This window comes from Mixophyes fleayi, chromosome 2, assembly GCF_038048845.1.
Source record: "Mixophyes fleayi isolate aMixFle1 chromosome 2, aMixFle1.hap1, whole genome shotgun sequence".
Lineage (NCBI taxonomy): Eukaryota > Metazoa > Chordata > Amphibia > Anura > Limnodynastidae > Mixophyes > Mixophyes fleayi.
Genome location: NC_134403.1, coordinates 127374223 through 127389213, shown reverse-complemented (window position 1 = coordinate 127389213; position 14991 = coordinate 127374223). Strand labels below are relative to the sequence as shown.

Sequence of the window (14991 nt, the reverse complement as noted above, 5' to 3'; positions counted from 1 at the left end):
GCAGTAGTCCAAGCGGGAGATAATCAGAGAGTGGACGAGAGATTTGGTGGCATCCTGGGAGAGGAAGGGCCGAATGTGGGCAATGTTGCGAAGATGCAAACAGAAGGATTTGGCGAGAGTGAATGTGAGGGGCAAAGGAGAGAGAGGAGTCGAGGATGACACCTAGGCAGCGGAGTTGGGGAACAGGGGAGATAGATGAGTTGTCAACAGTGATGGAGAGGTCAGAGGGGAAGGAGGTACGAGAGGGAGGAAAGACGGTTTGTTCTAATGTCTTTGCCAAGTCACAACATCACAAAACGTCGAGTTACATGGACTCCACTTCTTTAAACAAAAAAACAAAACAAAAAAAAAAGATAAGCCTGGTCAAGCAACACAGGTTCTGTCAGAACCAGAGAATACTGGTATGCCCAAGGTACCTGACTTTATGGTCCTTGTTAACCACATGGTCCAGAGTTGTTGGGTTATTATTGCTGACTGGATATACCATTTTCATCTGCTAATTGCTCATGATGATAAATTCCAGAACACGACCCAGCGTTACTTGGCATCTTTGGAATCACCACTTCTCTTCTGCAACCAACTCATGACTCCCGCTCTCCGAGGAGCAAGGTTTTTGTAAGAGTTTTGTAAACTACAGACCCATGTGACAGACTTAATGAATTTGTTTTGTGATAGATGCATTTGTTTTACCCCTTTTCGTTCCCCTTTTTGCACTATAGGTTACAGGTGGCACAGGCTTCATTATTCAATGTATGGATGCTCCCAATCATCTTCATTGCACCTTTAATCATCATACTATGAGCTAAAGCAAACATGTTATGTTATATTATGTCTTTGACTCAGGTGATATACTTTCCAAGCATGATCCTGGATACCCCACCTCTATTACCAGTAGGCTTACATTACTTATTTAAATTAAATGTGGTTGAGGATCATGCCAGAGTCTGAGTTTGGGAAAAGCACCATGGAATTGGATTTTAAGTTGGCATTCCCTGGCACTTCAATTACTGCTTGCTTCTTAAAAAATAAACAACATCAGAGAGTTTTTATCATGAATAATTTGTATTTGAATTTTGTATTTAAGGGGTGATGGGTACAGAAAAAAGGGGGAGGGGTGAGTGGGGAACAGACATAATATATACCTAACCACCTATCATTAAGCAAAGCACATAACAGTATCTAACTAGTCTGGGGGGTTTCTCGGGGAAGATTTTAATTGTGATCCTGAGTACAGTTGCTGCTAAACTGGCTAGGGACTTTCCTACAGGAGATGCCTTGACATTGGCAGGTCAGCTTATCCCAATATAGCTATATTGTGCACAAATGTCTCCTATTTATGTATATGCTGATATATTGTTTGCTTTAGCGCGCCGGACCATATTTTCTTTTGTTCTCGCATACACTGTAGAGTACTCAAATATGGTTTTAAAACTGTGAATTGGCTCTGGATAGAGCTTCTCCCGCCTCCATTTAGCACTAGAACAAGTCTATCAGTGAAAGATTCTGGTTCCAGTACTGTAACCAGGAACTATTTTGCTTGATCACTGGTAATTTTATAGCATCCAATATAGATGCAATTTAACCTAATTGGCCCAGGGATGGGGATTTTGTGGAGAAACAAAAAGGGAAACCCTGATGGGAGAGTGCTTGTGTTTGCTGGGGAATTTATAGAGAGATTACTTGGTCTCATGTTGAGCACAATTGCGTCATTAAGCCCCACCTCCACAACCATCTGGGAGGATGCCTACTCTGCCTGGAGCCTCTGGTAATGCTGGGAGAGAAGGTAAGTATGAATTACACCCAGGTGCTTCACCTGTGTTGTGTGTAAGTGTGTGCAGACTTAACCCTGTCTGTAGTCGGAACCTGCAAATTCCAGGGAAACTATTAGTCTTTTCTTCAATAGTATGAGGCACACTGCCCCTTTTGTCACTCTACGTATTGAATGCTGACAAGCCTTCCACGTGAGAAGCTCTTTTTAGTGCACGACAGACACCAAGGGCCGTATCTCAAGATGAAATATGATAAATTACTAAAAACAGACACATTCACTAGATATATACTTTGGCACCTTTATGGACGTTCAAATCCGTGTCACAAAGTTTATTCTTAGAAACTCTACACGTAAACCCTCAGTTCAATTAGAAGTACTTAGCCTCCTCAGTTCAATTCAATGTGTTTCAGGTCACAGCTTTATAGCTGTTTCAATACCCTCTATTCCCAAAGGAAGCACTTCGGTGTTATCTTAATCTTTATCACTGTAGTAGTAAACACTTAGTATATCTTACTTGTACTGGCAACCACATTAAATTCTCCTCAGGTGGCCACCTATTCCGAGGTTTAGGTTCATGCGGTAGTCATTCTCTCAATTCCATTGAAAATGAATTTATAGTCTGTCCACGTGGCGCACACAGTAGTACCTTGCTTGCTGATGTGCTTCATCTACAATTTAGACTTTTTTAAAGCTGTGTCCTTGTCTGTAACATTTCCTTAAACAGTTCATATGAGGCCACCCCCCTCTCCTATCACCATTTATTAGTTTCCATCTGGGTTACAACCCATCTTAAAAAGCTGGTTCTCAGGGTCAAAAGATACTTCATAAAGCAAACATTTCTCTATTATAATAAGATACTCAGAAGGACATAAATCTACACAATTTCATTACTATACTCTTTATTACTAACTTATAACATATCATAACAAATAATCAGCTCATGACAATCTCCCGTCCTTTATAATAGAATCCGATAATTCTGACATCCAAATAGTTTTTCTCAGCAATACATTATATACCGATCAGCCACATTAAAACCACTGACAAGTAACGTGAATGACACTGATTATCTCGTTGCAATGGCCACTGTTGGGGGTAGGATATATGAGGAAGTGAACAGTCAGTTCTTGAAGTTGATGTGCTGGAAGCAGGAAAAATTGCCAAGCATAAGGATCTGAACAACGTTGACAGGGGACAAATTTTGATGGCTCGCCGACTGAGTCGGAGCATCTCAAACGGCAGGTCTTGTGGGGTGACTACCAAAAGTGAGCAATGGAAAGACATCCAGTGAACCACGATAGGGTTGTGGGCACTCAAGGCTCATTGATGTCTGTGGGGAGTGAAGGCTAGCCTGTCTGGGTCTCACAGAAGAGCTACTGAAGCACAAATTGCTAAAATATGTTAATTCTGGCTATGATAGAAAGGTGTCAGAAAACACAATGCATCTCAGCTTGCCGCATACCTGTCAGAGTGCCCATGCTGACCCCTGTTCCCTGCCGAAAGCAGCTAGAATGGTCGCATGAGTGCCAGACCTGGACAATGGAAGAAAATGGGCTGGTCTGATGAATGAGGATTTTTTGGGGGTTTTTTTTACAGCATGTGGACGGCCAGATGCCTCATTTACCTGGGGAAGAGATGGCACCAGGATGCACTAGGAAGGCAAGTCTGCGGAGGCAGCGTGATGCTCTGGGCAATGTTCTGCTGGGAAACCTTTGGTCCTGGCATTCGTATGGATGTTACTTTGAAATGTACCACTTGCCTAAACTTTGTTACAGACCAAGTACACCCCTACATGTCAACAGCATTTCCTGATGGCAGTGGCCTCTTTCAGCAGGATAATAAGCGCTGCCAGGCTGAAAAAATTGTTCAGGAATGTTTGAGAAACGTGACAAAGAGTTCAAGGTCTTGACTTGGCCTCCAAATTCCCCAGATCTCAAACCATTTGAGCATCTGTGGGATGTGCTGGAGGCCCCACCTCGCAAATTACAGGATTTACAGGACTGCTGCTAACGTCTTGATACCACAGGACGCCTTCAGAGGTCTTGTGGAGTCCACACTCAATGGGTCAGAGTTGTTTTGGTGGCACGAGGGGTCCTACACTATATTAGGCAGGTGGTTTTAATTTTGTGGCTTATTGGTATATATACATGCACAGTGGTAGATGTGGAGATATGAAAAATGTAATGGGAATGTAAGTGAATGGAGTAGAAAAAAATGGAGGTATGGCATACCACCGTATACACTTCCACTAAGACAACTGTATGTATGTTGATGTTGATGTATGTAATAAATTTATCAATATAAATATTATATATTGAGAAAAAAGTATCAAATATATATTTTCATACTTTTTGCTTATTAACACTTATTAATAAAGACTTAAAATTATTTTATTACATCCTATCTACCTCATCTTGCTACAGAACCAATGTATCCCTTAATGGATCCACATATTTGTCTATATATGAAAGTTTCAGCAGAGAAAAAAACAATCAAAACAACACCCCCAAGATGCAGAAACCGTTACAAAAGAAAAGCGGAAACAGGTTTATTTCTATACTTTTTATCAAATACTATTGATATAAGCTAAAATTATATCACTGTTTACGTAATGGAGTTTGTATTTATTCACTTATTAGGAGCAGGGGATCAAACCAAACTAGTGGTCCCAGACTCGGTGAAGAATTACTGTCTAATTACTATGTATGCTACATTAAAACTCTTACCTGGATTGTATATATAAAAAAACCTTTACTAAAATGTTTACGTTACCAGCCTGCATTAATGGCTATTTCACATTTATATACCCCATTCAGTGCAAGTCCATACATAAGGATTACAAGAGGATGTTATTAACATTATATCTATTGGTGTAATTCAGGAATACTTTCACACTCACACGTAAGGATAGTGAAAGGTTTGTTACAGATATTATATAACTCTTCAGCTGCTCTCAATAGATTAGCTGAACCATATCACTAATAGTGCTAATAACAACAAATATATAAAAGATAGGAAATATTTAAAAGTACAATTATATTTTTAAAATAAAAGTAAAATTGCAGACTACTACCCATAATCTTATAGTTATAACCATTCTTCAAAAAGAAAACATTTTAAGGGGGGTATTCAATTGTTAGCGTTAACGGAAAAAAACGAGCGCTCCAAAAAATCTTAGCGTTAATACGGTAATTACTCGCGGAATTTCAGCTCCCTGCTCCCTGAGCGGCGAGCTGAAATTCCGCGAGTAAACTACCGTATTAACGCTTTTCTCGCGCAATATTACCGTATAAACGCTAAGATTTTTTTGAGCGCTCGTTTTTTTCCGTTAACGCTAACAATTGAATACCCCCCTAAGAGTACGCAAGATTTCTGTGTCATCATATCCGAGATCTCTCACGTTTGCTCACCTTCTGAGGCAGTAGCCCAGGGGGTAAATGTATCAAGCTGAGAGTTTTCCGACAGGTTTGAAAAGTGGAGATATTGCCTATAGCAACCAATCAGATTCTAGATATCATTTTGTAGAATGTGCTAAATAAATGATAGCTAGAATCCGATTGGTGTTTCAAACCAGCCGGAAAACTCTCGGCTTGATACATTTACCCCCAGGTGTTTCTTCACAGCACATCTTAAACTGGGTACACACTAAAGAAATTTCGACCAACTTTTTATGCCGAACAATTTTACATGCGATCGATGGTCCGATCGCTCGGTCCATGGACTGCATACACACTAGCCTTGTTTAGGACGATAAAGGGAAGAGCGGACGTCCCTTTAGCGACTTTTTACAGCCATGTTTTTGTGGGCAATGATTTTAATTTTGTACACACTGCAGCGACATTTGCGGGGAAATGTACGAGAAACCGGAGATATAAAAGGGCGGACCCTGCACGATAGTTAACTCCCAAAACAGCTTAAAAACAGAAGGCTACACTGTCCCTTCATTCCCATTTGTAAACGTACAATGGCTACAGAACAAGAACAAGCAGCCGCACTTCCCATGCTTACTGTGGGAAGAAGAATGATGGTACGGAACCAACAAGAAAGAAGGAGAAAGAATAGATCTTGTTGGAGCAAAGAGTGGTTCAAGAGGAGAGACACGTTCTGCCATATGCCCCTGCTGCAGGAGATACGGGAACACAACCCTGATGATTTCAAGAATTTTCTTCGTATGAATGATTCAACTTTTCAGGAACTGCTCCAACTTGTAACCCCTCTCATCCAGAGGGAGAACACCCATTTAAGGAGACCCATACTGCCAGCGCAAAGACTGGTGGCAACCCTACGTTTTTTGGCAACAGGGAGAACACTGGCAGATCTGAAATACAGCACGGCTATTTCACCTCAAGCTCTTGGCATAATAATTCCTGACACCTGTGATGCTATCATTGAAGTTCTCAGTGACCAGTATATGAAGGTTTGTACAAAGCAACAGTATTTATTTATTTTAAAAAATATCGTTTTACAAATTTACACATTTAACGTAGTAAAAATACATTTAACTTGGAATATTCAAATCAAAGATTGTTAGGACCAGCGCAACAGTTTATAAATGTTGGTAGTGCAAAATTTCGCTTGTGTCCACACCAGGTGTGTCCCCAATGTAATGTTTCATCCTTACTGATGGTAATGGCGTGGATGTCATACAAGGTTGAGACATGCCGCTTTGTCCACCCAAGGTCTGAAATATGTATGCTTGTTGGCGTCTATGGTTAGTTGAGGAAAGACATGTGTCCGGCCACAAATCTTCATTGGAAGCCCTACACATGACGTCGCACAGCAGCCGTTCCATTTCAGTTTGAATGCGCTTGCTACTACTTCTAATTTTGCTAGCTAGTGTTGATGCGAGTAACTCAAATGTGTCCTGTTCCTTTCTTGGTTTTAGCAGACTGTTAGCGCAATCAAGCATCCTTTCTGCTAGTGCATCACTTTCTGGTATTTCATGTATTCTGCGTCTCTTTCGCTTCTGATTTATTTTTGCTGGTGTATCACCTTGGGTCGCATCTTGCCTGTCTGCAGTTAGCTGGCTTTCACGTGGAGTGGGATAAATAGTTGCAGCATCCGTGTCTTCAACTTCCAGCAGGAGAGCATCAGACAGTAGTGCAGGCTGAAAAAGAGTAAACGAATGAGGGGATGCAATTGCATGCATGTTCAAATGTTAACTATGTACACATCTTTATGTTTCAGTTCCCATCGAGCGAAGCAGACTGGAAAGTGATAGCGGAGGACTTTGAGAGACTGTGGAATTTCCCAAATTGCTGTGGTGCTATTGACGGCAAACATGTCCGAATCATGCCACCATCAAACAGTGGATCTTTCTACTACAACTACAAAGGGTTTTCCAGCATTATTTTAATGGCCATCGTGGATGCGAACTATGAATTCCTATTTGTGGACATTGGGAAAAATGGAAGAGTCTCATATGGTGGTGCCTTCCATAACAAACTAAAAAACAAGGCCCTAAACCTTCCATTGCGGAGCAGCACTAAATACGGATTAAATTTTGTCTTTGTGCCAGATGATGCCTTTGCATTGCATGGGAATGTATTAAAACCGTACACACAAAGAAATATGACCCATGAAAGGCGTATATTTAATTACAGACTGTCACGTGCTCGGCGTGTCATAAAAAATGCCTTTGGGATTTTAAGCAACAGGTTCAGAGTTTTTCACTCTACAATCGACTTGCGTTTGGACAAAATAGACAAAGTTGTGATGGCCTGTTGTGTTCTGTATAATTTTCTGTGGCGTAAAAGCATTAGTGGACGTACCACCCAGGTCAATGCGGAAAGTAATGGTGAGGACATGGAGGTAGTGGGCTTAACAGCATTAGAGTGTGGACACTTTAAAAACAGTTGTTCTGTGGCAAAATTAAATCGTGAGGCCTACCTTTCATATTTCAACGGAGATGGTGCCGTGCCATGGCAAAATGATTGTATATGAATACTTATAAACATGTTATGCATTGTTATTGTGTTGTTGATTGTTTGAACATTAATAAATCTGTTACATAACAACATAATGATGTACTGTACTTACTGTGCCGCTTGCAGGTATATCATATGCTTGCTCTACCTCTGGGGATGAACTGCTGTCTGTGGGCAAGTTGCTAATGGACGTACGTGGTGTTTCTTGGTCCTTCACAAAGTGTAACATATCAAAGTACCATAGCTTTGGCACATACACGTCTTCAGCTGCAGCTCCTGATTTTTTGGATGCTTCAACCTTATTTAATTCTTTTTTATACACAGTCCTAAGGTTCTGGATCTTGCTTTTTGCCCATTCAACAGTTGCACCAGGGTGATATGGCAGACATGCTTTTACAAGCTCTTGCATCGCAATGTTTCGCATCATTCTGTTAGAATACTCCTTGGATTTGGCTTTCCACAAACATGGGTGAGCCCTGTAGGTCTCAATGAAATCCTTCATTAGGTCAGCATTTCTTTCATATGTCATTATGATGATCTGTTTTGGTATAATAAAAAGAAACATAAGTCCCATCCGTGCTGTAAATATCAACAATGCAAGTACACATGTATGTATCAATCAGAAAGAACTTACCGTATATGTGAACGAATGTACAGCTCCGAAGAATCGTTAAATCCCTTCATATGTAATGGTCATGAACGGGTTACAGTTTACACAAGGTTTTTATACATGAATAGTCTTTAACCACAATGCTCCATTCTCTAAACAAACGTCCATGTCAGAGTGTATAAAATTATAGAGGAGCCTGTCTGGCGCCGAGGAACATGACAAGATGGAGAATAAAGAGAAGGTGTTACTGGGGGTGGAAGCAATGGAGACGGAGACGCAGGCCCAAATGGTGCCGGAAGGGCCAACAAATGTAGGAAAAGTTACAGAGGGGGATGGAGATGCTCAAGAAGAATATACTGCAGGTAAAAGATCTTCTCTCATCTCTGTGATCTTCTTCTCTCATCTCTGTGATCTCTCGGACTTCTCCAACTCTCCCTTCCCACTATCTGACCACCACCTCCTCTCCTTCACTCTGTCCTCCTCCCCTGCTCCTGCCTCGCCCAAAGCCACCCTCACTAGACGTAACCTGGATGCTATTGACCCCACCTCCTTCTCCTGCTCTCTTGAAACTCTCCTATTACCCTTCCCTCCCTGGCCTGTCCCGACCAGGCCTCCTCTCTCTACAATCACTCCCTCACCACTGCCCTGAACGCTGTTGCCCTGGCCTCTTCTATCCGCCGCCGCCGCATTATTCCCCAACCCTGGCACTCAAAACTCACCCGCTTCCTCCAAAGATGTTCTCGCACTGCTGAACGCCTCTGGAGGAAATCTCGCTCCCTGGCTGACTTCCTCCACTTTAAATTCATACTCTCTTCTTTCTCCTCTGCCCTCTCCCTCGCTAAACAATCCTTCTTTAAGTCCCTCATTTCTTCTCAGTCCTCCAATCCCCGCCGCCTCTTTGCCACCTTCAGCTCCCTCCTCTCCCCCCCCTTCCCCTCTGTCCCACCTTCCCTCTCCACTTCTGACTTTGCCACTTTCTTCTCTTCCAAAATTGAGGCCATCAGACTAAACATCTCCTCCTCCCCTTCTCCCGCCACCCTCATCGCTTCACCTCCCCCCATCAACCAACTCTGGTGCTCCTTCAGCCCTACAACCGGTGAAGAAGTTCGCTCCCTTATTCTTTCCTCTCCACCCTCTATCTGCCCTCTCGATCCCATCCCCTCCCACCTACTTCGCTCTCTCTCTCCAACGGCCTGCTCTTACCTAGCACAACTTTTCAACCTACCACTCTCCTCTGGTGTAGTACCCTCCTCTTTTAAACACGCTCTTATCTCTCCTATCCTCAAAAAACCCAATCTTGACCCCACCTCTCTGGCTAATTATTGTCCTCTCTCTCTTCTCCCCTATGCCTCCAAATTACTTGAGCGGATTGTCTGCAGCCGCCTAACCAGGCACCTCGTGGACAATTCCCTCCTTGACCCTCTCCAATCTGGCTACCGCCCCCTCCATTCTACCGAAACTGCCCTGGCCAAGGTTACTAATATTCTCCTATCAGCCAAATCCAAGGGTCACTTATCCGTACTCATCCTCCTTGACCTCTCTGCAGCCTTTGACACCGTGGACCACCCCCTCCTGCTGCAAACTCTTCTCTCTCTCGGCCTCTCTGGTTCTGTCCATGCCTGGTTCGCCTCATACTTCGCTAATCGCTCCTTCTCTGTATCCACGTCTGGTTCTTCCTCCTCCCCCTACCCTCTCCCCGTAGAAGTCCCGCAGGGCTCTGTTCTTGGCCCTCTACTCTTTTCACTCTACACTTCCTCCCTTGGTGCTCTCATCTCCTCTTTCGGTCTTCAGTATCACCTTTATGCTGACGACATTCAACTCTATATCTCCTCTCCTGATCTTACCTCCACCCTCCTCGCTCGGGTATCCGACTGCCTCTCCGCCATCTCCTCCTGGATGTCCGAGCGCTTTCTCAAAATCAATATCTCTAAAACTGAACTCATTGTCTTTCCTCTGCCCAGACTCTCATCCCACGATGACCTCTCTATTGTCGTCAACAACACCACCATCTCCTCTGTCACCTAACTTCGCTGCCTGGGTGTCACCCTCGACTCCTCTCTCTCTTTTGCCCCCCACATTCATTCCCTTGCCCAAGCCTGTCGCTTCCAACTACGCAACATCGCCCGCATCCGTCCTTTTCTCTCTCAGGATGCCACCAAAACTATCATCCACGCACTCATCATCTCTTGCCTTGATTATTGTAACCTCCTCCTCACTGGCCTCTCCCACTCCCCCCTCCGCTCTATACTCAATGCGGCCGCAAGACTCATCTTCCTCTCACGCCGCTCCTCCTCTGCCTCGCCTTACACTGGCTCCCCTTCCCCTACAGAATCCTTTTCAAACTCCTCACCACCACTTACAAGGCTCTCTCCAACTCTACTGCCCCTTATATCTCTAACCTCCTCTCCATTCACACTCCTGTCCGCTCCCTGCGCTCGGCCAACGACCGCCGCCTCTCCTCCACCCTTATCACCTCTTCCCACTCCAGAATCCAAGACTTTTCCCGTGCAGCCCCCCTTCTCTGGAACGACCTCCCTCGTTCCATCCGTCTCTCTCCTACTCTGTGCTCCTTCAAACGTGCACTCAAAACTCACCTCTTCCTCAAAGCCTACCAACCATCTACTTAACCCCCATCTCCTCCCTTTGCTCGTCCTCCCTTCTCTCCTCTTGCCTCAACTGGCTCCTCTTGTGCCTGGTCTGTTTACCCTCCCTTAGGATGTAAGCTCGTATGAGCAGGGCCCCCTCCCCTCCTGTCTCCATACCTGTTCTTCCGCTCCGTTTTTACTGCATGTGACTAGCCGGAGTTTCTGAAGTATTGGTACTTTTTGTTCATTGTTCTGTATGGTTTCACCCTGTATAGTCTACTGTTAGTACTATGTGCGGCGCTGCGGATACCTTGTGGCGCCTAACAAATAAATGATAATAATAATAATAATAATAATAATAATAAAAGAGCAAAGTCAATGAGCCCTAGAGAGATGGAGATGATGGTCAAAATACTGGACCAGTACGACAACGACTGTCAAAAGCGAAAGTACAGAAAAGTGAACAATAGAAAGGATTTGATAATGCAAAAACTACTGCGATTACTGAAGGAAAAACTTGGAAAGAAAAGAAATAAATTCCAAGTCCAGAAGAGGTGGTCGGACCTTAAAAATAAAGAAGCCAGGAGACTGGAGCGAATCCGTAAAAACATAAAAAAAAGTGAGTACCACGAGTAGTCGTGTAATGTACCTGTTTGCATTGGTTCTAGCGACAGTAGAATTCAAACGTATGATTATTGTTTTGTCAGAAGCAAGAATTAACGGTGACAAGGCCACTGTAGATACCAGTGATGTAAATACACCTGTGATTAAAAAGCGAAAAAATAAATGTGTCCGAGGGACTGCAACACAAAGTTATCTCGAGCAGTGTGCAGGATGAGCACATGTCAGGTCTTGGATTAAAACTTGTATTAACTTTAGTACAGATAGAAGCGAAATGGTAAAACCTTTGTATTTTCTTACTTCATAGATACCATCGTCATATCAGACAAAAGTTCGGAAGAGGGAAAAAATGTCGCCGAGCTCTACGATCATTTGCAAAAAATGAAAGACAATATTGCGAACATTAAGAGAAAAATCAAAATCCTTGATAATACTTTCGATGATATGTATATGCTGTTTGCAACTGTTGTGCCACAAACCAGTACCACCATTTCACTGTAATGCTACTTTTTTTTCACTTTTCAAATTGTAGTGGAGAAGTTGAACGTTTCTATTGCTTTTACCAGCAATAAAAGTTTTGCATTCACACTGTGTGGTTTATTTAGAGTATTTCAGACATATTGGGGCATATCCATTCTATAATAAACATTATTATGGCTTTCATAACTTTCATAGTTTTGAAACTTTATAGAGGTTAAATGACAAATGAATGCCAACGTACATCCAAAGGGTAATAACCCACGTGCTTTCTACACGTGTAACAGTCTACAGCCAGACAGGTGCAATACACATCGATACAAAACACAATGATGTGCGGATTCCGCACCACGTGGGACTGTGATTGACATCAAAAATTTACATACACACGCCCCCCAGGTCGAGGAAGTATCGGAGGATTGTCGTGGATCCGTCGGAAGTTCATACACACTACACAGCGGAAACAAGATTGGAACGAAAATATTAAACGGTACGACCAACCAAATGAGGCGAGAATCATCCATTTGGGCAGACTTTCGACCATCGTGTAACTGTACACACTAACCAGACTTTTGAACGAGTGGTCGTATGTCGGCAGTTTGAGCCGATTATTGGACGAAAACAGTGTAGTGTGTACCCAGCTTTATTCACTGCCAAAAGCTAAATAAACAATAATAAAGTTTAAAAGCAGCATCATATTTTGTAGCACGATATAGAGTAATTTCCACTGAGGTAGGGATTGCTGTATCAATCACACAAACCCGATCCAATTTAATCAGCAGCCAGTTCACCCAAAGTTAGAGCCTGGGAAGAAACTGTTGCATCCAGAGGTAAACCATGGGAGAACATATAAGCTACAGGTAGCAACCCTGTTTGGCATTGAACCTAAAGCACAAGAGCTGGGTGGCAGAAATGTTAATCAGTCTTATGGACTTGGTTCTATAAAAGTTTCACAAAAATTCTGCATTATAGCACATATATTATAATAAAAGGATGTTCTCAGAAACAAGAACACGTCAAATCTGATTGTTCACGCAGCAGTTTATCCTCAAAATAAGAACTTTTTCCACAAGACCACTTTCCCGCAGTCCTGTTTTATAAGTAGTTGGGTAAAAAAAAACTTAATAGGTATTTAGGTCTGGACAGAAATACTTATTTAGTTGTATGCAAATATAATACACATAAATCCAAGGGAAAAGAATATTTTTATATATTTTTTTTGATTATATTTCTGTCAAAGAATAATTTACAGCTAACTCATACTGTGCCCTCCTTCATCTCCACACACTCTGCCCCCCTCTGCATCCACTCACTCTGCCCCTCCTTAATTCTTTTCCCCCTCCATTGCCTATTCCTTTCACAATTTCCCTCCCTCCGTTTCTTTACTTACCATACTTGACCTTCTTTCTTCTATTTCTTCTGTCTTACCAATTCGGCGGTGTCTGGGACCCAGCATCCTCTCTCCTGCCTCTTGTCACTGAATGTCGGGCCTGATGACGTCACTCCTGACATTCAGTGAGAAGCGAGAAGGGAGGAGGATGCTGGGTCCGGGCGCCGCCAGATTGGAAAGTTTTTTGGGTTTTTTTCTCCTCCTGGCCACGGCAACCCTGGGAGCCGTGATAGACAAAACAAAAGCAGTTGTTTGGAGAAATAATCTGGGGACATATGGGTGTTTATGAAAACTGGTGTAAATATTGTAAATTTTCTATTTCAGTTTTGAAAATGGAAGCAGGCATATTATGGGCAACTTATTTACAAATAGCACTCTGCTGACTGCACTAAAAAGTTATAATACTCTCTTATCCATAAGTAGTGGTCTTAAATACATATAACATCTGATGTAAACATTCCAGTTGAGTGTCTATCCATGAACGTAGTTCTATAGGGTGCACCCTTATGAGTATAGTGAGTACATTTGTTGCTAAAGAGAAAAAAAAGATACTACTTAAGAGAGACACTCCTTCTAAATTAAATGTATAATGAAGCGATTTAATTACCGGATGAGCTGCATAAGTGGATTTACGTAGGACATCAAGTAATTAACTCACTTGGTTATACATTTAATTTAAAAGGAGTGCCTCCAGGGGAGTGGGCACGATGGGCAGGTGCCCGGGGGCTCAGGGGCCCAAGGCGAGACTCCTGTATGTATGTATGTGTATGTATAATTATATATATATATATATATATATATATATATATATATATATATATATATATATATATATATATATATATATACACATACACACACACACACACACAAACACACACACACACACACTCTGCTTTGCCCGGGGCCCATAATGTTGTTAAGCTGGCCCTGAGTGCCTCTCTAAAGTAGTATCTCATAGCATACGGTATACAGCTCCTGTCCCATTGCTCCTGATGGAATTTATAGACTATTGGCGCTCATGTAACACAGCCTCAACCCTTGCTCTGCCTGGTTCCTGCAGCATTCCTGGCACATGATGCCATATAAGGTTTTGTACCACGGACGGAGCATACCCCGGGACTTCCACGTGTCATTAAACAACCCAGCTGTTAGGAGGGCGGGGACATAACCACGGTAGCTGCATACAGTAATATAATGGATTAAAATCATCAATTACAGCTACTTACGTCCCAAGGTGTGGGTCTTTAGCTCTGATCACTACAGTGCCCTAGGTGTCTGCAGACTGGTTAATAAGTCCTCAGTTCATTGTGTACATGTTATCAATCTTCATGTACAGTCTCCTAATCGTACTGCAAACCTGAGTGATCTCACCAGCAGCCGTCCGCCCCCTGCACACTGGGATCTCGCAGTTTCAATCCTCGTTGCAGATAGGCTGCTGCTGCCACCACGTGATCTCTCTGCTTGGGGTGCAAGTTTCACTTCCTTGGATAAGCTAAATACATGCAGAAGTGCTGATGGCCTCTTATGAATGAATTCTGTTATTAGTCTGATAGTATTATAATATACCGTGTATAGATTCGTGCCAAATTGCATACAAACTCTACTCA

General features: G+C 42.7%; 2 protein-coding genes across 3 annotated transcripts in view; both read right to left on the bottom strand.

Moving 5' to 3' along the window:
* The window catches only part of LOC142140580 (uncharacterized), an 11835-nt gene extending 3436 nt beyond the window's left edge, over positions 1-8399 (bottom strand). The window contains exons 1-3 of the mRNA XM_075198288.1: positions 8333-8399; positions 7811-8236; positions 6536-6878 (exon numbers count right to left, since the gene is read on the bottom strand). Coding sequence (XP_075054389.1) covers positions 6536-6878; positions 7811-8227 — 760 coding nt within the window. The 5' untranslated portion in view covers positions 8228-8236; positions 8333-8399. The remainder of the gene's footprint in view (positions 1-6535; positions 6879-7810; positions 8237-8332) is intronic.
* Positions 1-14991, bottom strand: part of GGACT (gamma-glutamylamine cyclotransferase) — a 56243-nt gene that overhangs the window by 27359 nt on the left and 13893 nt on the right. Inside the window, exon 1 of one of the 2 annotated variants that reach the window (XM_075199963.1) lies at positions 14611-14781. The exons of the other annotated variant lie outside the window; for it this stretch is intronic. The gene's annotated coding sequence lies outside the window, so the exon portion shown is untranslated. Of the gene's footprint in view, positions 1-14610; positions 14782-14991 lie in introns of those variants that run through there. 2 annotated transcript variants of the gene reach the window in all.